The sequence below is a fragment of the Pteropus medius genome, unplaced genomic scaffold, assembly GCF_902729225.1.
Source record: "Pteropus medius unplaced genomic scaffold, Ma_sr-lr_union100, whole genome shotgun sequence".
Lineage (NCBI taxonomy): Eukaryota > Metazoa > Chordata > Mammalia > Chiroptera > Pteropodidae > Pteropus > Pteropus medius.
The window spans coordinates 30,133,658-30,158,163 of NW_024349800.1; the positions used below are offsets into that span (position 1 = coordinate 30,133,658).

Genomic DNA, 24,506 nt, shown 5'->3' on the forward strand with positions numbered 1-24,506 from the left:
GTTCTGGAGTGGTGCCAGTAAAGAACAAAAGTCACTTATTTTCCCGCCCCTTTACTTTCTTCCTCTAAGTGACAAGAAAACTTCTAGCCAACAAGCTTCAGCAGGTGCTTTTTCCCCCTAATCAATATCCAGTAATTTTAAAGCTTCACCTGCAGACTCATAGAAAATGAACACTTATTAAATAACGGATATTTAATGTATTTCAAATCCACCTTTACCACCCAAACCTGAAGGCACTGCTAGGTAAATCTAATATGCGTGAAACTGGACTTAAGTCTTAACTGCAAGGACAGTAACATTCGTTAAATATAGCATCATTTTACTAAAATGAAACATGGGGGGGGTATTTTTTCCTTAAAAAAATAGATTTAAAGTATATAAAAGGTTGAAGTCATAAAGCAGGTACAAACTTAAATAAGCCTCTACTTCCTAGAACGCCGTGATAAAATTCTGGAACAATTTAGAGAAAGCTGGTCCAGAGTATTTTTGTTAATTCTCCATTAATACCAAATAGGTAAATGAAAAGAAACTGTGTTTAACCTCACAATTTCTAGGATTAGTAAGTAGAAAAACTCTAGCCAAATTCTACAAAGACTTACAAAGCTAGGAATTAATCAACTATGAGTTTAAGCCCTGTCATCTCCAAAGGCAATACTGAACTTTCCTTAATTAACTACTATACATTTGGATACAAGATTATTTTTATAAATAGTTAAAATGATCCAGTTTACATACAAGAAAAATAATATCCCACGAAAACCCTGCCTTTAATGCAGACGATATAAAACATAAACTTAAACCTCAGAAAGGTCTTAATCTTTCTAGGACTATTTCCTTCTCTGCTCATAGGGGTAGAAGAGACAGGTAGAGATTATTTCCAAGGCAGCACTTCTTTAAACTTGAATGTGCATACGAAACATTTAGGAGTCTTGTAAAAAGATCTCCTGCCTCCTCTCTTGACCATTACCCTCCAAAACCAATCATCATACTCAGAAGTCGGACCAGCTGTTAATTTTAAAATGGGGGAAAAAAAAAAAAGTCAGAACTAGGCACTCTCCTATTTAAAATCCTTCAGGAGCTTCTCACTGCCTGACTTACTTCCAAATTCCTTAACCTGATTAAGAGGACCATGCACCCTTCACCTTTATTCAATGATCTTCCTACAGGCCCTTGCTTGCTTTGTTCCTCACTCTAAACTCTGGCCACCCTGAATCTGCTTTAATTCCTCCACCTGGGTCCCTCAGCTCTTGATCCCCTACCTTGAGTCTCTCACCTAGAACAAGGCTATTTCTGCACTTGCTTCTATTCATTGGTCAGCTCAGCCAGCATCTTCTGCACAGCCAAAACACATGTTCTAACCAGAGGACAGCTGCTCATCAAAAAGCTCATCAAATAAATATTTGTTAATAAACAAACAAAAAAAGCAAGCCTTCTCTTTTTAAAATCAGTTTTTTATTTCTTAGGATTCTTTTTGCTCTAAAGTAGCCTAGATTAGTGACCAACTACTAAGCTTTTAAATAGCAAGCCCTTTGCACCCACAAAATGATTTAACTGCCAAATGTATAATTAGTCAAGCCAGCAAAGAATAGTGAAGTTAAAAAAATGTTTACAATGTCCCTATCATTTACTTCCCATCATTAGTTTTTCACAGCTGGGGCCTAAGAGTTGATAACTTATCAGGCCAAGAGGAGAAAAAGGCACCAAGATCTAAAAATGACTGAAATTTACCTGGCTTATTTTGATAATGTGCACATGTATGGCTGTTAATTGAAAATTTGAAGCTCTATCACCATTCATGTCATTTTCCGGAAGAAAAAGAAACAAACCCTGAAGTCCATATTTTAACTACTGTATAATACTGGAATTCTTAGATTTCATCTATATGTAGGTTTCTTTAAAAGAAAAAATATATAGTATTATGTAAAGAATAACCATATTTTATAGTTTCAAAAACATGGATGTTTTCAAGGAAACATCATCTAGATTATGACATTTGCTGTTCAACACAACCCTGAAGAGAAACCTAACAGATACTCAGATAAAGAAAGCAGCCTAGAGCTTCAGATATCCAGGACAGACCCATGGCCAGGTGCCACCTGCCTCCCTTCCACAGCACAAATTGCTGGGATTTTTAAGGTTAAATCCAGTAGAGTCCTTAAGAATATAAATGGAACTAAATCAGATGCTTTTCTGAACTGTCCTCAGAACTCATACATACTACTCCTTATTTTTTCTAAACTTTCATCTCCTTCTAAACTGCTCTTCACACCAACTCGGTGGGGGAACTGGGACAGATAAATGACCCCATCTGGCAGATGAGGTGGCTAAGGTATACAGATGTTAAAGGGCTTCTTCTGATTTAGCAAGATGGAGCCCATTCTTGATTAGTTGCATTTTCCACTTTTACAATTTTGTTTACAACACTTTTTCAGTACTCTTCATTCTCAGTAAGAAATCAGATATAATATCTGCTCCTATTTGAGAGCAATTCATGCAGTCTGTTCCTCTCTCTTACTGCCCCCCGCCCCAACCAACCCCCAATTGCAAAGACTGTACAAATGATCCAATTAGGGAGTGATTCACCATGCCGACTAGTTAAAAACACCTATTGCTGGGCCCCATCCCCAGATAGTTTCTGATTCAGTAGGTCAGAAGTGGGGCCTGAGAATTTATATTTCTAGCAAGTTCCCAGGGCATGCTGATTCTACTGATCTAGGGACCACATCTGGAGAACTACTGCAATAAAGTAGTCCATAATATTAACTTCATTTATTTAGCCTTTAACAAAGACTTAGTGACCACTATGTATAAGGCAAGTTATGTCAGACTTTTGTCTTTACGTTCTCAGACTTTGCGAAATGCAGAGGAAACAGAGGCAAATACTCAAACTGGCAACAAAGTCAGTTGAAAATCACATAATGACCAAGTGCTTAAATCTTAAATGAAGGGAATCCAACCAGGAATTGTGACCTTCCCTCTCCCTCTGGGAATATTTAGAATGAAGTGTCATCTGAACTAAACCTCAAAAGAATGACCCTGACAGAGGAAATAATTCCCAGTGGAAGAAACCAGGAGAGCAGTGTCTCAAGGATGAGAAAAGACAGGGTAGGTTTAGGGAATGAGGAGTGCTGTTGAGGAAGGAGCAGCTAGAGATATGAAGGCTGGCGAAAGCCAAATCCCCAAAGTTCTGGCAGCGGGAGAGCTCTTACAGGGCCTGGCTTTAGGGAGACTGGATAGCTGCATGGGGGGCTTTAGAAAACCATGGAATGAGATTAAAACAGAGGAAGAGGCAGTGGGGCTGTGAACAGACCCCTTCTCAGGCCCAAGGCATGGGAATATAGTCATCCAGAAAGCTTCCTCAGCAGTCAGGACATTTAGAGTCTCCTTATTTCACAATCCTCTGAAAATTGGTATCTTTTCCTCAGAGGAAGTAATCTGTCACCCTCCTCTTCCTCCTAGCTGGCCTCCAACAGTCCCTTTAATAGTCATCCCAGTCAACTGCTGGATTTAAGCTAAAGGAATCAGGTGTTCTCTTGACTGTCTGTGTTCCAAGCCCATCAAAAAAATGAGAGCTTCACATGTCCAGAATTCTGAGCAGTTCTGAGCTCATTAGTTTTCCGCACCACCAGAATGAATTCAAGGTACCGGATAACTGGTGTGGCTGATACTTAATCAGTACTCTGGTCCCATAGGAGTACCATCAAATTAGAAATCAGGAAACGTGGATTCTAAGGAAGTAGTGTCCTCTATTACTGGTCGTAATCCAACGATCTCTTTCTTTCTCTATAAAAAGTTTAAGAGAATATATATCTACACACAGAATTGTTATTAGTGCTAAAGAAATGCACATTTATTTAGAACCTGCTAAGTATTAGATTCCATGCTGGATACTTTAAATAATTTAATTTAATTACGCGAGATACATATTAAAGTTAAGTGCTATACACGTTAATAATACTTATTACATCATTCAAAAAGGATTCTAATTTACAAATCTGTTAGGATTTTCTAAATTTTGAGCTGAAATGCTGGTAAACTGGTAAAAGTTTTTTTGTTTGTTTGTTTGTTTTTTTAATTGGTGAATTATCATTATTCCACAAGGTTATCTAGGCTTGGAAAAACAATAGTACCATAGTACTGCCAGGTATCCAGACCAAAACTCCAACCTTTTTTGCTTTCATTAAACCCAAAAACATTCTTATAAATCTTGTTCCCTACAAACAAAAATAGGAATATCATTTGTCACCAACTCTTTTCATTGTCATAATTGTAACTATTTGAAGGATATTACTTTATACTTAAAAACTTAAAATTTTCTTCTCAACAAACAGGTGTAACCCAAGTTTTAGAAATTAAGCAAGACAAACATCTAGGTACCTTAACTGGAAATTTCTTAAAACTTAAGAATAAATTTTCTTCATGATCTATTTGTATAAAACCAGCAATATTCCTTCCCCAAGTTAAGAAATTAAAACAAAAATAAATAAAGAAATTTAACAAGACAACTGTAGATGAGATGACATGTAATAAACTTGGGAGCACTAATATAAATGCGTTCCTATGGCCTCAAACTCTTTAGTCGCCCTCTATGTCCCAATGAAGACAGACTTCGTAATCCTTTCTGGACAGTTGGATAAATTCATTGAACCAGAAAAGCTAAAAGCAAGCACCTTCTCCAGAAATATCAGGTGCTGGATGTCAGCGTCAGGCTGCAATGAAGGCAGAAATAGTTCATTTTGATGCTTGTCAATTAGGTCCTGTCTTCGTTAACTTCACTGCGAGAGCCAAGCGCTCTGGAGGGGGCAGGTAGGCAGGAGATGCAATCAGGTTAGGGTAGGCATTTCACAATGTTGCCTGTCATTTTTTTTTTTTTTTTTTTGCAGAAATGAAATATTAATACATAGAAGTCTGGGAAGAGAAAGTTACATAACAAGCTGCAGCCTAAGCCCATCAGTGCTTGTAACCCTGGACAAGTTACTTGATTCTATCTTCTTCCCTTTAAAATCTCATAGGTATTATGAAAACTAGTAAAGATACCATATATAAAGCCCCTACACTAATAAATCTGGTACACGGTAAGCACTGAATGAGATCTTTTACCCCACGAACCCCAACGAAGAGACAAGGAGAGGCTATATGGAATAACTGGAATGTGAATATAAAAAGTTGTAGGAAGGATTTCTATATAAAAAATGGAAGTTGGGTCATTTGAGGCAGAAGGTAGACGACGAAGGCAAAACACAGGGCTGGGTTTTAAGACGAGCTGCAGTGCAGGCCTGCCTACCTGGAAGATTTGATCGGAATGCAGGAGCTGAAACAGGAAGTATATAGGGTGGGACCACTTGGGGGAGGGTCCTGAATGTCAAGCTAAGGAATCTGGAATTTAATTTACACAACAGGCACAAGTAATAGTTTCTGAGTAGAAGAGTAACAGGAATATTTTCCTGTAAGGACTTAAACTGTCTGATATGAAACTAGAGAAAAGGTATTATGAACCTCTCTGCTACTACAAACACATTTTTCTAAATATGTGAGGTTGAGTTTTGTTGTATTTCAGTATTCCTCTCTTATTTTAAAAACGAAAACCAAACTAACCCAACCTTATAAGACAAATGAACAGACTGAAGAAGGTGGTAACTTAATTTTGCAGTGAACTTTTTGTGAGAGAGTGAGAGCGCAAGCAAGTGCATTGGGTGTGTCTGTAAGGTGTGAGCGTTCGGTATTGGTGGTTAAATGTCTGACACCACCAGAAGTAGAAGGTCCTGTCTCTTTTCTTATGCCTAGAGCATTGGTATAACCGACTTCACCTCTACATCTCAGTCTCTTAAATCACGGAGGTTTTATTTTTAATCACACTTATTTACTCACCCATAAATCCCTAAAAACTATTTTATCTAAATAGACCGGGCTCATTTTAATACCATATTTCCTGAGCTAGTAACAACAAATGTCATGGTCCCTACTGAAATTTTTAGGATCCAGTGTGAAAATTTGAAACCAACAAAAATGCAGAAATATCTGCCATGAAATCACAGTACTCTCAAACACAGATGCTAAATAAGTTCATATAAGAGGCATTTTAAAAAAAATTAATAGATTCAGAGAAGCAATCTGGCAATATTGGGGTACAAGTGCTACATGATTATATATAGAAAAAAAGGCTGCTTTGCAGGCATGTACAAAATTAAATCAGATAGACTCTGTATGTTATAAAAAATGTTGACGACTAGAAGAACTACAAATATTAAACAAAATATCAGAAAGGCGGGGATGGGAGGGTAGGGGATGAGGACTGGAACAGGTTTTATCAAAAATTCTCCCGGAAATTGCTTAAAATGCGATCAGTTCCATTTGTTACTAAGAATGATCCCAAATGTTTGTAATTCTGGGATCCACCATACTTGAAGGTTAATCTCTTCTTTCTCAGTTCCTCAACATGGGTGGTTTTCTACTACAGAAATACCAACACTAAGCTTGTGCAACTCCTAAACCACAATATTTAGAAATAAAAAAGTTTATCTGGAACTAAATTAGGAGACAAAGGTCACACACCCCAAAAAAAGCCACCACACAAAAATGTGAAGCCCACCCCTTTTGAAGGAATTCCCTTAAGAAACAGTTATGAGGTAAAATATCAGGAGCACATAGTGTTTTTTCCCTTTTTTTAATTTAAATTTCACTTCAACCAGGGAAGACAGTTTAAGACATTTCCTGTGTGTAAGCTCCACCCTTTTCAGAGAGCAGTTTTACAACTATCTTCAAACCTTTCAGAATAACAGCCTTTTGTTATGGATGGGCCTAAGAGTACACTCCTCCCCACACACCTTTATATTTTCCGCCCTGGTCTTTCATTTCTTCAGTGACTACCATGATAGGATTTCTGATGGAGGGTTCCCCCGGGTGCCTTCTCTTTAGGATAAGACAAAACAAAGTCGGGAGACTGGGCCATGTGAAGAAGAGGTACATTCTGAATTCTCAGTACCTGAAACTATAGGTCTTCTAACGCAGACCCAGAAGATAAGGAACACACCCCCATTCTTCCATTTACCAATTGCAAGTTACCCCACCAGCCCTGGCCCATCACGTTTTCAAAAAAGCATATTCCACCTCCTAAGAACTCAAGAAGAAGAATGAACCACAGACATAACCATTCCCTGAAGGAAATGGAGCTTCCTCTTAGCTAACTGCCCAGGGAATGCAGCACAGCCTAGCAAATGTTTAAAATCACGACCTGTTCCGTCTCTTGTTTTCCAGGAAAGTGTCATTATGTCAACTTTCACAAGACAAATAAACCTATGAATGGAAAATATCCTCCCCCCTCTTCCCAATGAAAACATTCTAGTACTGAGCTGCTTCCTTCCTTCCTCCTCCTCACAGGAACCACATTTGTGGCACCAAGAAGAGTTAAAATAAGAAACATACACAGTCTGCGAAGGCTACTCTTTCACAGCACTAGAGCCATGCCCAGCCTATTACTTGATTCCAGGGGCTTTCAATCGGAAGGAGTTCTGTTTTCAGTTATGAATCCTTTTTCATATTTAAGCTGAGACGCCGCCGGCCAGGCCTACTGGCTGGGCAGGGGCAGCCAAGGGGGCTGCAGGCTTTAGGCCCATCACCCCACACACTGCTGTGCACAGGACCTTGCTCTTCATAAAGATATGTGCGGGAAAATATTGGATTCATTCAATTATTTGAGACTAATATAGACTCCAAAAACCTGTAATTGATCCAACTAATCCAACTCATAGCAATGAAATGACAATAACTGGTTTTCATTTTAAATTAGATAGCCCACTAAATTGATGGGAAGGCTCTCCCCCAACACAATGCATCAAGAGTTAAAATTAAGCTTCAGAATCAAAACTGTAATTTACTCAAGGCTTAGGAACAAAAAGACCACTCCCTCCTCCCCTCTGCTATTGTTCTGAAGGACTGGGTGTAGAGGAGTGCACTTTACACCTTTAGGCTTCCCAGAGGTAAGAGGCTGGGGGCTGGGAAACACAGACGACCTGGACGCATGCATCTGCATATTAATAGGTCTATTAGCACTGAGCTATTGAGATGCAAAGACAGCTAAAGGGCAGAAAATGGGTGTGCAGTGGGTAGCGCACACCTGACCACCGAGAGAGCCAAAAGGATACTGGAGAGCCAGAGGGATTCCAAATGGTGGCTTTCCTGGAGTAGAGTAACAAAGTCTATTAAGTAGTGAATGGGGTGCTCGCAGCCAACCACAGGCTCTGGGGCCAGGCCGAGTGGCCGGCCGCCCGTCTTGATTAGGGTCACGTACCATATGGCACAAATAAAGCTTCAGAACCCCTGTAGGCACGGCCCGAGGGCAGGCCCGACCTTTAGAAGGGGGTCTTACTTACCTTGTAGCTGCTTGAATCTCCCTTCCAGCTGGTTGTAGTTGTACGGCACCTGCCCCGTGTAAGCGGGCGACAGCGGCCCGGAGATGCTAGACGTCCTCTGCAATTCCATTATGCCTCGCGTAACACCCAGACCCGCTGCACGGTGCAAATCCCGCTTCGGCCCCCGCTACCCCCATCCAACACGCAGGAGCTTCCGCACGGCTTGGCTCCCGGCCCCTGCGAAGAGGGCTGGACCTTAGGCAAGCCCCATTCCGGTCTGAAAGTCCAGCAGGGTGATCTGATAGGAGGCTGGCTGTAGGAGAGTCCACCTTAGCCGGCCAGGAGCTACCACTTAAGCACCTAATTCCTTGTTGCTTTCCTTCCTTCTGTGGCCCTTGGCTAGAAACTCGAAATAAATTACCGAGGAGGGGCGGGAGGGATCGATGGAGGGAGGTGCGAGTCCTACTTAAAATTTTTTCAAAATACAGCCAATCTTAAGCTTGGCCGAGTCGCGAACCGGAGCTCGCGGGAGCAGCGCACACACCTCCTCCCGGCTGCCCGCGGCGGCCGCCGGTTTGTAATTTAATAAGGAGCCACTCGCCGTGAGCTGGGCGGTGATGTCACCTGATTAGCATAACAGCATTGTAGAGGAAACGCAGGCTGTACCACGAGGAGGGGCGCGGGGGAGGCCGCTGGCCAGCGGCCCCCCACCCACTAGCCGCCCCTCCGCCCCGAGCCTCCGACCTCCAGGCCGGGCCCAGGACGCGCCGCGCCCGCCGCGGTGGTACCTTCCCAAACAAAGCTGCTGGAATTACAATCTTTTGTTGAGAGCCTCACGTAACGGAAAAGTCTCCGATTACTATCACTTGAAAAGGAGGCGCTCGGGAGTGTAAGGAGCCCCGCAGGTCCCCGGCTGGGGCGGCTCATCCACTATTTAGCGTCTGCGGAGATAACGCGGCCACGCGGACCGCGCACCTGGACGCGCATGGCGTCCCTACTGCGCGGGCGCCAACCACCGCCGGGCGGCCACCGTGTAAAAGTAAAACAAAGTCACTCTGGACACTGCAGAGCCACCACGAGAGGACGTATAAGTTCAGGCTCACGGAAGACACTCCTCAGCAGATTTCTGCTGACACCACGAGACGTTACGCCAGAGGTTTTATGGGATAACACTAGCCCTATAATAGTAATTCGATGCAAGATTTATGGGAGCACCGATTTGCAAGGCATTATGGGAGAAAGAGACACAGGTAAACACCTCAAGGATCCCTTACTTGGAGGTTATGAACCAATGAGATAAGAGAACAGAAATTACCTTCAAATCCTACTTTGATTAGTAAAACGGAGGCCTCTAAGTTTTTGGGTTCTTCAAAATATTTAAACTCTCCTCCCTAGCTGCTTCTCCCACTAAGCTCAACCACAAATAAAATCCTCTACATCGAAAATAATGGTGATCAAATGTGTTCTTAGAAAATAACCCTAGTTTATCCCCCACTCTCCCGTCCTCACTAACTACAGGCAGACAACTAATTACTAATTTGGTGTTTCCCAAACATGGAGCCCTGCAGCTATACTCATGGAAGAAGGCAATGTCATTCCTGAGGGATTCCAATCCACACTAAAGGGGTGGGCCTCCACCCCAGGTTTACTTTAGTCCCCAGGGCACTTGTAATTCAAGCAACTGCATCCTGTCCTGGGCTAGAGATAAAACAAACCTAGAGTCTAGCTAACTGTTCAACTCTGAACAACCCCCACTCCTTCCATCCACACTGCTGGGTTTTTAATACATCCAGTGTCAACCTTTAGCTTTCTAAAGCTAGGCCCAGGATTCAAAGACATTTCTCAACATCCAAGAGGTGACAGCATTTTCTAAAGCTCTTTAACCGCTAGTGCAATTTAGGAAGGGGGCAAATGAGAGACAATGGGAGGAGCACTTGACTGAAATTCCCAAGACCTGAGTTTCCAGTTCTGGCCAAGCCTCTTCATCACCTATGACCTTAGAGAAACCCTGGATTCTTTCTAAACCTCTACTGTCAGACAGAGATAATTAATGCCTACTTCTACAAGGTCACTGAGGGGATGATGTGAAAATGCCTTAAAAATGGTCATACTATTCAAAATTAGGAGTATATTTTTCAAAATGCACTTATTCTTGCATTTTCACCCCACATATCACAACAAGGCTACAAAGAGTAGAATGGAGAATTATCTCAGTTAAGATCTTAACATGCCTCTCCTTCACTATAAAATATACTGCTGAAGTGAAAAGTCTTTAAGTGTCCAGCAATAGGCACAGAAAATGAGATTGCAAAGTATTTGCCAATTCACGATACTTTATTTTTTATCTTTAAGCCACTTAGTGAATAGAGTGGGAGTCACTACTTTTAGAGACTTCCTTTCCGCTCCCTCTGGTATGGGAAAGTAGGTGAAATAAGCTTTTTAACTAACCAGGTGACATACAATGTGATGAGAGTAGAGGCTGGGACTAGTGTGGTCACATTCGATCCTAAAGAGCAGTCTTAGAACGAGCCGAGTGAGCACATGCAAGTATTGTAAAGACAGGTTTTGAAACTGGGGAAGAGTTTATAACCCCAAAGGTGAGAAGTGAGAATCCAATTTGGTGTGATGGCACCAGGGAAGAACAAGGCCCGATCTTGATGGCTCTTCTGACCACCTCCAATTCATCAGCGAGGAGGTGGTAAAGGAAGGCACTCGTTTTTTATTCCATTCACTATTTACTGGACACCAACTGTGTGAAAGGAACACTGCCTAGTGCTTTGGAGCATTCATAGATGACGGGGAGAATTGCTGGCCAAAAGAGATGGGACAAAAATATGCCAATACTAGAAAAAGAGAATATGGGCTGGGGTGCGGGGAGAGTTCTGAGGACAAGGGGTCAAGTCTGCCTAGTAAGGCAAACAGGATCAGCTCCAGGAAGGACAACATTTGACCAGACCTTGAAATGCAGGTAGATTATCAACAGGCTGGGACAAAGGGAGAAGCCACCTTTACTCATGGGAGGAAAGCAGCTCAAGTAAAGGTACCGCCTGAACTGTCCCAGAAACAGTGCTACTGTTTATCTGAAACTTAAGGGACTGTCAGCCATGAGAGGCAAACCTGGAACTAACCTGGGCTGGGGACGTTTGCAGCCTTTTGAGCCAGAGGAGGATGAGGGCTGGGCTGGGCTTTGGGATGATTAGTCTAGCAGCAGGTTAGAATGTAGAAAGAAAAGAGCCTGAAGGCAGCAAGGTCACTTAGGTGGTTACTGCAGTTTGTCTAGGTCAAAGGATGAGTCGGGGTGTGGCAATACAAACAAAAAAGAGCGGACTGATGTAAGAGTTAATCCAGAGGACTCTGGTAAAAGACTGTAAGTGGGAGTTCAAAGGCAAGGGCTGAAGATGACTCAGTTTTCAGAGCTGGCTATGGGGTGCAGGAGAAGACTGACCATTTTCTTCTAAATAGGCTGAATCTGAATTGCCTGCAACCACATGGGGTGACATGACCAGAAGCAGTCAAGGATGGAACTAAAGCTCAAGGCTGAAGATATAGTCCTGTGCACAGAGTGAGGGTTATGGCTGCAGTGGGCTTAAATCTAGGAAGGGAGGCAAAAGGCTGAGCACAGAGCCCTGGGGAAGGCCAGGGTCCCGGAGGAAGAAGAAATAGCAGTGGAGATACCTAAGGAGTTACAGAATGAAATCCAAGAGAGGAGAGAGCTACTCAAGCAATGCAAAAAAAACACAAAGAACTAGAACTCAGAGAAAAAGTAATCCAGTGTTTATCAGGAGGTCAATGGGGTAATAAAAGCTGAAGCGAGGTTACAAGGAGTTGGAGAAGAAGAAGGTGGGGGTGCTGAAGAGAAGACTATTGAATAGGAGCTATGGGACCAGGGGAAGGGGTGCTGGGGCAGGGTCCACCTGAGCATGTCCTTTGCGCACAGGTTTCAGTCCTAAGTTGGCACAGGTAGGAAAAGGCCATGGGAAAATGGCTCAAAGGTATGGGTGGAGCAGTGAGCTTTAGCAGTACACTTATCTTCGGAGGTAGGAGGGAAAGGGTGGAGAGTCTGAGGAAGAAAGGAATTTAAAGATGCTTGCCCAGCTCTAACTCAATAAATAAGAGGCCAGGGGTCCTACCCACAGTTTTATTTATAGTGATCTAAGATGACTCCTGAAGACATCTATGGCAGAAACATGTAGCATGTGAATAAGGATCATTAAGGGAAGTGAGACAGTTTTCAGAATGCTGAATAGTCAGTCCACCAAGCTTTCTGTAGAAACAGACACTGTGATTTCGGCCCATCCCCTCAATCTTTTCTAAGCTGAAAAACTACTTTCTCTAACCCACAACAGAGATATCAACACACGTGGCCAACTGTGATGAGCAGTTGTGCCTGCCTTCAAGTTGCATCGAGATTCCCAGGAATAATTCCAGCCACGAATGACTGGCAAAGTCGGTAATGGAATCAAAGCAACTGAAGCCTAAGTAACATGCATCCGCCATCCATGTGATGCCAGAAAGGTAAAATCAAGACCCTGTGGTTATGTGTGTGCTGTGATGTGGTGGAAAGACCCAAGTCCAGAGCCAGGTACCCATGCCCACCCCAACTCCGAGTGCCACCAAGAAGCCAAATAATTGCATGCATGTCTGACCTTCCCTAGGCCTAGCAATTCTCACCTATAAATCAAACAGATTGGAATAGACAGTCATAAAAAAAATTCCTTCTGGTTCTAAATGTATTAGTGATTTGGATTTCTCCCTCTTGAACACTATTGTTATAGTCCCAATTATCATCGATCTCTACATAAACTGAATGGCCATAACAACAACGTCGTCACATTATTCCAGCATTTTGTAGCTTAGAAAATGCTCTCACTTACATCTTCTCAAATGACCTACCCTGTGAGGTAGGTATTGTGTCCCCTTTGCAGACAAGGCAACTGAAGTTCAGAGATCTAGTGCCTTACTCAGGGCCCCACAGTTGCTGAATGCCAGAGCCTGTATCCCAGACCAATCAAGTCTAGTGCTATTTCTCCTGTGTACTCAGAGTACAATAACAGCTTACTAATGGTTTCTAAGCTTTTCAGAAAACCCATAAAACTTGATAAGTGGTATCAAAATAAACCTAAAACTCAAGCAAGCCTCTACGTGAACCTCTACAACACTTAGTCTGGGTCACGATCAGGCACAGTCTCTGCAAGTTCATGCAAAAGTTACTACTTTGAGGATTCTCTTGTTGTGAATGGGCTTTGTTTGGTCTTGTATGATTTGGTTTGATTTCTTTTCTCATATTTGGTGGACCTGTACACTAAGATTTATTATGATTTAGCATGTAACATGTGAATGGGAACACTAGAGGGGTGAGATTAATCCTCTGTTCCAAAAGGCTTTATGTAGTCTGATAGGTTAAGAGAGAGAGAGAGAGAGAGAGAGAGAGAGAGAGAGAGAGAGAGAGAGAGAGAGAGAGAGAGAGAAATGCTTTTCCTGTATTAAGCAAGCTTGAAAGGGTGAACTATGAGGTGTCCACTTCCTGAAGATCTAAACATTAGCAAGATTGAAAATGTCTGGGAGAGGATGACCAAATACTAAAATATGATGGGATTTGTACACATTCAAGGACTTGAAAAACCAACCCAAGATCTGGGAAAGAAGTGGTGGGAACAGGGAGAGACAGGAAAACAAAATGGTTTCACATATATACTGCTGTGCCAAATTCTTTGCCATTCGCTACTGCTGTTTCCAGATCTTAGCACTACCCTAGCAGCTATGATCAGAAATCTTTAAACTTCTCAGAGAAGAAATTTCAAAAACTAATTCTATCCCCCCTTGGGACATCTCTTCACCAAGGAGGCTACCAGCTAAAGGATGCTGTGGGTCTCATGTGCAATCACTGACTTCAGGCTGGGAACCAGAGTGCTCATCTCTTTGGATTTCTGGACAAAGACAGTTTGGAATGGCAGGACCAGTCCTCTGCCTGAGAAGTACTCGCAAACTCATTCCCTTCTCTTTAACTTACCCCATTATACACCAGGAAAGGCACACTCAAAATCATATTTTATAGACATAGAAGCAGTAATACCTCAGGGAGAGTAAGAACACAATACTCACTATAAAACAAGCTATAAAGGGCCCATGTTTTTAGAAAGTCCAATGTTTATTTGAGGTGAGGCTATGAGATTTGATACGTCAGGACTTAAAATAACTAGGAGAAAAATTAAAAAGAAGGCTAAAGGTATTTTTCCATCTGCAGCAACTGCTATCTCTGTTCCTCGGAGGATATGATTTTCTCTTTCTCCTTATACATGCACACACCTCCCACAAAGTTATCCAGTTATATGGCTGAATATAAAATATCCGGGCAAATCTAATTTCCATTCACACCCCTTTCCGGCTTCTTGTTCAGACACAGCAAAATTAAATACAAAGCGCCTGACATCTCTGCTGCGGAGAAAAATGGCAAGTTATACTAGGTAACCAGCCAGCACCCAAGGTCCTGGGGAAGGAATGCAGTTTTCTATCCCAGGCAAACCTTACCCCGATATTCTTATTTGTCTATTATCTACACCAACAAAGCTTCCCTGTATGGGCAAAAGTATGCCCCAGTCCGGAGGCCCCACCTTTGGCAAACAGGTGTTGCTATGCCTGTGAATGTAACGCCAGCCAGAGCCAAGACTGGGCTCCTCCACTGCAGGTAGAGTAGTTCAAAAGAAAAGAACATCTGAGGAATGCAGGTGGAGCCAGGCCTGCTCTTGCCCAGGATTTCTGGTTCTGCTTCCCACCTCTAAGAGGGAGGGAAAAGGCCGACACACACAGAGGTGTTCAGAGGCATCAGGCCAGAGTTTTATAAGCAGGTAGATGCGACGGTGAGAAGATGTTGCTTCCTGATAGCACAGCTCATGGGAAAGAAATGGGAAAAGAAATACAAATCTATTCTTCATGAAAATAGGCCTTTGGACCCTGCCCTCGGGTATTCCTACTCGTTACCTTCTCTGGGAGCTTAATATAGACTGGCTGTAATGAGAAAAGTTGAAAAGAGTAGGTTGTACAGGCACCTAGAGAAGGAAGCGGGGTGAAGGAGGGAGCGGAGGGATGCAAACCTCATCATCAGGACACGGGCCCCATACGTTCTGGTCTACAGAGAGCAAAAGTCAACCCATGCAGCATGTTCTCTGCCCCGCCCATCAGAGGGACCCACGATGCTATAAGAAGTGACTTCTCTACAGGCACTTTCAACCTACTTGAGGAAATAGGACACGCACACACACACACACATGCATGAACACGCAAATACAAAGATGGGTAGGTAGCATGTAACAAATGAGGTTAGTGACAGTTATAGTTTCAGTAAGTACCATTCTGAATGGATCGACAACAGCATTTCTCTACTTGGCTGAAAAAAGAACAGAGCAGAGTAGGGTTTCTTCCGCATCAATGCTCTCTGTTGCTATGCCACATTACCTGCAATTTTAATGTAACTTCTAACCAAATCCCTGCCAACATGTGCCATGCTAACATGAGAGCATAGATTATTCTATTTATTAATTGGGGGTAGAGAGTGTTATTTCTTGCTCTTTAAAAAACAGGTCCTGATCACCCACTTGCAAGGCTATGGAACAATGCGTGCAGCCCTGGCTTGTTAAAATGTGAAATATTTTAAGAGTGCAGTCACTTCTCCCTCCTTAGCACCTGAGCTTCTGCTGATCTCCCAATGAGATAGTAGAGCCTCCTTCCCACAGGACTTTGCTAGGCAGCCACTCACTGGGCACAGGCCCTGAATAATTCATGGTCAGCCCAGTCACTCAGGAGCGCCAAGGCCCGCCAGCTGCCATTAAATGGAAGGCAGGCTCCAGGCCTACTGTAAAAGAATTAAATACTATCAACTACGTCTGAGACCTTCTTTTCAAAAACAGACAATATTTTCCTCTTTTTTTGTCCTCCCCCTTTTCAAACAGGAATTTTCCCACTAGATAAAAGTATAACTGACTTTTACTCCAAGGAAGACAAGTCTCAAGTACACAGATGAGATGGGGAGAAGTGATGTCCACATACAAGTGCATGGTCAGGAAGTCATTCTACCACTCAGGGTGAGATGACACTGTGCCTGACACAAGGCAGATGCTCAATAACTGTCAGTCCTTATCCCTTCCTCCTTCCTGTCTTTCTGCTCCAGCCAAACTGATCTACCACCTGCCTTGGGTTTTCCCATCTCCAAGTCTCTGCTCTTGGTGCTCCCCTCTCTTGGGTCTAAAGTCCACCTATCTTTTAAGCCCAGCTCAAAACTTCCCTCTTCCAGGAAGGCTTCCCAGATTATCCCAGCTGGGATGACTGCTTCTTCTCAGAAACTCTATAGCAGTATGCTGTCAGCCCCCCTTGTCTGGCACCTATCATGCTTTGCCTTAGAGTATTGCTTATCTCGTGCACCAGTCTTATCTACCTAATTAAAATAATGAAAAGTGCACCAGTTACAAACTCAAGAGAAGTAAACTATGGACTCCAGTCTCAGCTTTTGACAATGACTGGCCTTATGACCCTGAGCCAGTCCCTTGGCCTCTCCAATGCTCTCCCTAAAAACCAATGGATCTGAAAGAGAGTCTCTTAAGATCCTCTGGATATAATGCTCTTGGAAGCATATCACTATCTGTTTCAGGGCAGATGCAGACCTTATGTAACCTTTACTCTACACCCCCTAACCCACTATCCGCTAAGAAACAGTTGTTCCAAAGCCATTGAACCATTTCAGAAGCCTGAACACAGCAAAAGCTCTGTGAGGGAGCTGGTGCCATATGGTGAACTGCAATGCCTACTCCACTTAATGTAACGCCCCTTAGTCCATACCTTAATCCTTCACAATAAGAACCAGAACTGCTAATAGGTGTCAAGAAGGTCCTTTTCAAAATTCATCTACCTAAGCCAACCATCTCATTTATAGACAAGAAAAATGAAGCACAGAGCGGCATGCCCAGTGATACAAAATAAGTCACTGCACACCAGAAACTAGAAAGTAGGCCTTCTGAATTCCTGCTGCCTCTCTCCTTTCTAGAGCAAATCTGAAGGTAGAGGAAGCTGAGGATAAAGGAAATGACATTCATTACTCCTGTCTCTGTCAATGAAGTGGGCCCAGGGCTCAAAATCAGAGAAAGCACATCCCCATCCCTTCTCCCACCTCACCTCCCAGTATCTAATGCCATGCTGGAACCAACAAGTGTGTACTAAGTGGCAGATGATCCATCTTTTTCCATGTTTTCTGATGTCCACCTTGTACCAGGTACAGAGAGAATGAGGACATAGACTATGGTACGGGCGGCTTCGCTTTCATCATCTCGGCCCAGCACAGAACCAAACACATAGTCAGTCCCAATAAACTCTGTCATTCAAAGATCCTTTCTCAGTTTTCTGTATTGGGCTTTTCTTCATTATTCTTATGATATTCTGAGGCAGTTTACTCAGGGGCATCTTAAGAAAACATATAACAAATAGATTTATTCACAACTGAAATTTTAATAAGTAAAGAATAAAGTAAGATCAGAGAGAAACTAACAAGCTTTTATCTAAAACCTGCCATGCTCACCTATAACCACCTCTCCATTCACCTTTTTATAACAATTTCTATTACTCTTTTAATTACCATTTACCAGGAAAAACATGAATTGTGACCATGATGGTAACTTCTATCCACTATATCTTACTTTAATAACATAATAAAAGCTACAGTAAAAGATGGGGAGAAATTGGAACCCTTGTGCACTGTTGGTGAGAACGTAAAATGGTGCAACTGCTGTGAAACACAGTATGATGGCTTCTCAAAAAATTAAAAATAGAATTATATATGATTTAGTGACCCCATTTCTGGGTATATATCCAAAAGAATTGAAAGCAGGATCTCAAATAAATATTTGCACACCCTTTGTTCACCAAAGCATTTATCATAACAGTAAAAAGGAACAAGCAACCCAGATGTTCACTGATAAATGAATGGATAAAGAAAATGTGGTATGTACACACAATGGAACATTATTCAGCCTTAAAAAAATAAGGAAATCTTATCGCATGCTACAACATGGATGCAGCTTGAGGACACTGTGCTAAGTCATTACAAGGACATTTTATGAAATGTTAGTCCCCAAAAGTTAAGTACTGTATGTTTCCGCTTATATGAGGCATCTAGAATAGTCAAACTCATAGAAACAGAAAGTAGAAAGGTAGTTGCCAGAAGCTGGGGAGAGGGGAATTGGAAAGTTAGTTGTTCCATAGATATAGAGTTTCAGTTTTGCAGGAGGAAAAAGTTCTAGAGATCTGCTACATAACAATACTTATGACTATAAAGATCAAACAGAATGTTCTCAGATAGACACACGGATCCCTCTGCAGTCCTATCTTCAATCTTTAAGGGGGATTAAAAAAAACACTTCATGGGAATCCTGCCAACTCTCATCTTCACAACAAAAGGCCTAATAAATTAGGTGTTGTCTTCAAATTGCCTCCAAGCCTCACATCTGTATATAGTGCTATAGAGAAACCTTCATTTACCACAACAGTTACCACTAGGGTCAGGCCTGTGATCTCTACAACACCAACCTTCATGAAATTGTTCAAAAACTTTTTCAGTCACCATCTTTGAGATAGGGTCCCCGAAACACAAAAGTGATCAATTGGTAGTTTAGGAACAGTCAATAGTAACACGTCATAGTTAAGCAGTCATGTACTCACATGATTTGTGTGTGTGTGTGTGTGTGTGTGTATGTGTGTGTGTGTGTGTGTTTGTATGCATATACAGACTCACCTGCACACAGGATCACCTTGGCTGATATTAAATAGACAAGTGTTCTGTATTCCTAAGGTTTTGTGATGCTCCACCATCAACTATCCTGAAATATTTAGACTTGCCCAGGCAGCTAAAGAATATTGGTATCTTGTCAATGTGGACATATACACAGTTTTCTGTTAAGGATAATTTTAGAGCAATAAGGGCTCACGAAACAATAGACTAGGTTCTTACTGATTAAAAACTCTGTCCTTCTATTCTTCCTATTAAAGATTATGGAAGGGCAAATGGCAAAAATCATTACACAGGAAAAGAGCCTGTAATCTGAAGTGGTTATAATCAAAGTCTTGTTAATACTCTCCAAGAGCCTGCATTTCTGACTCATCAAACAAAAAGTTAACAAGAAAAAGTCAACAAGAGACTAGGACTTGAGTCAGTCACACGGCATTTATTATTTCCTGGAGAAGGACAAAGGTTGCTATCTTCCCTATACCCACAAACAGTTCGAGTCTCTTTGTGCACACAGAAACCACCAGTAAAAGAGGCCAAACTCACCTTGGTAACCACAGGAAGGCAGCCTGCTAACTCCTCAGGAGTGCGCACACAACTAGAGGCCTAAAGACACTTACTAACTAACCAGCCCACCTTCTCGTTTTTCAAGTGGTGAAAACCGAGGCTGAGAGGAGCTAGGCGATTTCTCTAAAGTCTCAACTGGCCAAGCCCAGCAGCACCTAGATCTCCCGACTACAGTAACAGTACTGACAGTAGCCTCCTATCTGAAGCCACTTTTGTAAATGCCATAAAAAAGCTTTCTTACCCAAGAAACATTTTCCCTAGACTTTAATGTTCAGCTGCTGGCTTTTCCCTAACAAGAGTAGTAACAGAATAGCAGACATGTTAAATGAAGTACTCAGCTATGACTGTCACTTGGTGGGGTCTTAAGACACCTTCCTTATTTAATTTCATCCTTTCTTAAATCAAAACATAACCCTTTTCAAAAAATTTTTTTCAAGTTGTTTGTACAACCTACCAATAGTCACAACTAGCTATATCTTATATCTCCATATCTTATAATTCTTTTTATTATATTATTTAACTCAAGTAAATGTTTGACCCTTTTTTTATATAGGTCAATAGGCCTCTCTTTTTAAACTAGTCACACTTCTCTTGTGCTTGACAGTCAAAAACAAAAAGAATACTGTAAAATATCTGATTCTTACTCTAGTGTGAAAGGTTTTAATAAGCTCAATCATCACTGACGTCATCAAATGAGTATTCATGTCTTAAAACAAAAAACTTTGCCTTAATTTATGTTCTTCCAACAGTTCTATTCGTCTAAGTGTTCCCAGGGTATCTCAAAGTCTTATTCATAATTCTCTAATATGAAGTAATTGTAGGGAGAGATACAAGATTATTTTCTTCCATGAATTAAAGGGCATTCAGAGACCTACAAATACTTACGGGAAGGACAGCAATTTCCAAGAGAGTTAGAAAAGGCAGGTCAAAAATAGGCATCAGAGGCTTTGAACCACCCTGGAACGCAGGGGCCTCTGATTTATAGTACCACTAAGGCATGCAGACTGGGACAAACAACGCAATTCGGAAAATCTCAGGTTGAAATCTGTAAAATGTGGGTAATGTCCCCTACCAAAGACAGCTCCTAATATGATAATAATATTTTTATAATCTTCTCCCAGATGAAAGTGATACACGAATTTTAAGTATTAAAAATAATCCCCCTGAAAATCTAGCACTATTTCTTCTTTATTATCCTCTGATACAAACTACAGCTGTCTCAACAAAGAGGAACAGAGCACTAAAGCTACATAACCCCCATGAAGAACTAGCCTCTTCCCGTAGAGTCAGCCTAGTTGACTTGGATTTTCTATGCTGAGCAAGTCTCCCTCCCTCTAAGGATTACAGGTCTCCTGCTCTCATCTCCATCTCTCTCCCTCCAATCTTGGCCATTTGCAGCGGGGGAAAAATAATTTCTCAACCTCTACTCTAAGTTTTAAAATATTTGTATTGCACTTTCCCCCTAAATCATCTCTCAATCAATGTTTAGGGTTATAATCTTTTAATGTGCCCTGAGAACAAACCTCAAACTGGTAAATGCAGTAAGAGGAGGTGAAAATGCAAAGAACCAACTATTTCTTTAAAATTAAAAAAATAAAAGTCTGTTTCGGTGCTTTTCTTGACCTCCAGAAGAAAGCCTGAGAGTCACAAATGCCTTCTAAACACGATAGCAAACAAAGCCATGGGTCACCACTGTCTTTAGGCCATAAGAACATGTGACCTTTGAATGGTCCTGCTTTTCCACCTTGATTTCTAATCTTCCCACCTTGCATTAATGTAATATTTTTCAGTATGGGAGGCCTCCTTGCAGGAGAGGAGAGGAGCCCTCTCTTCAGAAGATTTATTTTCGTAATAGAATGTTATAATTAACACCTCACACACAGGCCTACTGTATGTACACACTGAGCTAGGCACCTTCCACATTATTTTAAGCTCTCGCAACAATCCCACAAGGTAGAAATTATAATTCTCAGCCTACAGAAGTAACTAGCCCACTAGTTTACAGCTGGTTATGTAGCAGAGCAGGGATTTACTCTTGGACCCCAGGCTTCTAAAGCCATTCTTCCTATCTCAGCATCAGCCCTGAGATAGGCAGTCCTGGATGCCTGAACCGGGAACATCCAGGAGCTCAGGCCCCAACTTGCATATGCACAGGCAGACCGAGAGCGCCTTAGGGCCCATACAGTTTCCAAAGGCTAGAGAGAATATAGACAAATGTAAACTATAGAAAATGTGGCATAATCCTGAAAACTGGAGGTCATGTGATAGAGCCAAAAAAAAAAAAAATTCTAAACAGTGGTCTGCCTTGTAGATTTATGACCAAATTGCCCCCCACAACCTTCATCTACCCCAAGTACAGGCACCCAAAAGAAAAATTTGACATGAGGCTTCACATAACCAAAACCAAACTAGTGCTCCTCCCTCCTGGCTTTCTCATACCCTCCACAGCCCACTGGAGAGCAAGTCCCATGGATTCCAATTCAGCAGTTTAGGTCCTTGCTCTCTCAAGCCCTTTGCCACCTCCTCAGATTCAGGGCCTCCTCCTCGTCTCTTCCCTGGAAAATCATGACGGTCTTCAAAAATGGTTTCCCTCCCTCTAGCCATTCTCCTCGGTGTTCCCAGCGGGCTCCTACGGAGACTCAAGTTGGATCCTACCATTCCCTGAACCCGTACCAATGGTTCTCAGGTTAAGTCACTAGGGGCCTCGGGAGTCTCGGGGGCAGAAATAGAGGGGAGGCCACTCTAGTCCATCGAGATGATTTGGAGTTTGCCATTTTACATACTAAAGTAACAAACAAAATTCTATTTGAAAATTAAAATTCTCCTATGCTAAATGTTGAAAATCATTGTCCAAAAAGATAAGGACTAAATTCCTTGGTATGGCATTCAAGGCCCTACTTGTCCACTCCTATAGTTCTACCTTAAGCTCCTTCTGCACTCTGCACATGGCTCCCTGACAGACCCGGGCACCATCACGCCATTAATGGAACCTTTGCTTAGCCTAAAATTCCATTCCATCTACTACCATTGCTTCTCTTTTGTGAAACTATAAATCTTTTCTTCTGACCACAGACTTGTTTCCACCTAATCACCTATTTCTGTATTTCTAACACTAATCATAGTGCCTGAAGAATAGTAGGTGCTCAGTAAACATGTCACTCATTCATTCGCTAATAAATGAAGCAAAAAAAAGTCAAATATGACCTTTAATATATTTGATAAATGTCAAATCACATAATTATGATTCACAAAGCTTAAAAATAGGGACCACTTAGAAGTACTTTTAAATGTACCTGCTAACAAAGAGTTTTCCAACACCATTAGTTATAAAATTCAATTTATCGATCAATATCAGCATTTAAAAAAATGAAACAGAATAGAAAATATCAGGGCATCTCATGTACTACAAGTGAACACTTTTTTGTGAAATTTTAATGCTGTGTATACACACATAAATATCCTACATACGTACTAAGTTGTCATGGAAACTCTATTTCTTACCGACACTGTGCTCAAAATTTTTTCTTTCAAAATCATAATTCAGTTATAGATTAGATCAACATGATTCAGGTTTTTAAATATTAGAAACTTCATCCTCCATGATAAAATTTACTTCAGGCAATAATGGTGTTGGGTGTGCTAAGTGAAATGGTTCCCAGATGTGAGAGTTTAAAACACACACACACAGGCATGCCTTAAGATTACGGCTGATTAAATGCACAAAGAAAGCCACATAAGCACACCTGTTAATTCACTGCCAGGGTTTTGGGTTTCGAATTAGTATCAAATGTGTTCTCCAACCTTGCCTCCCTTCCATCCCGTATTTCTCAAGGCAGTCTTGAATACCTCTACATTATTTACAAGCATTCCTACTAACATTAGCCTTCCTTCAAACGCTAGGAGACAATTCCATGGATGGTGTGTTCAGTGCACAAGCTGGAAGCGTACACTAATCCCCTGTCAAGTGACCAGGTCCAAGTATAACATTTTGTGTTTTCACAGTAGAGACATATACAGAACTAAGAGATTTGGTCTGTAAATTTATTTCTCCAAACTCAGTATATAAAACAGCTTTGGGACTATCAATACATGGAACTGTCAAAGTTATATCACTGGCTAGAGAAAAAGGTGAAAACTGACCACAGGACCAAGCTGGCTAAAGTATATGGCTCTCAACATGGGGGCTCTATAGATTTAGGAAGTTACTAGATTGTTTCTGTTGGTGTTAACCATATAAGGCTTAATTTATATACCAGTTAAGACAACGACAATGACAACAGCACTCTAGTCTATTCCTGTCCTAGCCTGAGGGACAGATGAATGGCCTTTAGAGCTATCACAGGAAAATGGAAGTATTCTAGGAACCATATACTACAATTATAGCATTCCGTTCCCTGTCATGGTTGGCCACCACATTCACCAAATTCCCTATCCATAAAGTCACACAAAAAAAAAGGATTCCAGGAGGAAAACTGTGCCCAGCATTTATAAATTTGTAATGAACCATTAAATTATCAAATGCCAAATGCAGGCATCTACTCCAGGCTAAAGATGACACACAGGAAAACAAAGGAAGACTGCAGGCTGACCTCTTTAGAGATGCCCCATTCCCTCAAAAGTGCCTAAAGGATCAGGAAACATAGAAGGCTAAGAGGGAAGAGGTCTAGAAACACTGAAGCGACCTGCGGGAATGGGTAATTAAAGAGATCTTTAGCTTTAGCTCTTTTGAACAAAAAGGGTAAAACCCTAGGGGCAGACAATACAGCACAAAAGGGGGCAGGGGCCAAACAGAGAGCATTGTGTAAAGGATATGTAAAGTACGTCCC

General features: G+C 41.8%; 1 protein-coding gene across 4 annotated transcripts in view; it reads right to left on the reverse strand.

The window, feature by feature from the left end:
• Window positions 1–24,506, reverse strand: part of SPTBN1 (spectrin beta, non-erythrocytic 1) — a 180,097-nt gene that overhangs the window by 94,343 nt on the left and 61,248 nt on the right. Inside the window, exon 1 of one of the 4 annotated variants that reach the window (XM_039887151.1) lies at window positions 8,370–8,901. The exons of 2 other annotated variants lie outside the window; for them this stretch is intronic. In XM_039887151.1, coding sequence (XP_039743085.1) covers window positions 8,370–8,478 — 109 coding nt within the window. In that variant the 5' untranslated portion in view covers window positions 8,479–8,901. Of the gene's footprint in view, window positions 1–8,369; window positions 8,905–24,506 lie in introns of those variants that run through there. One more of the 4 variants, XM_039887152.1, reaches the window with a different exon arrangement.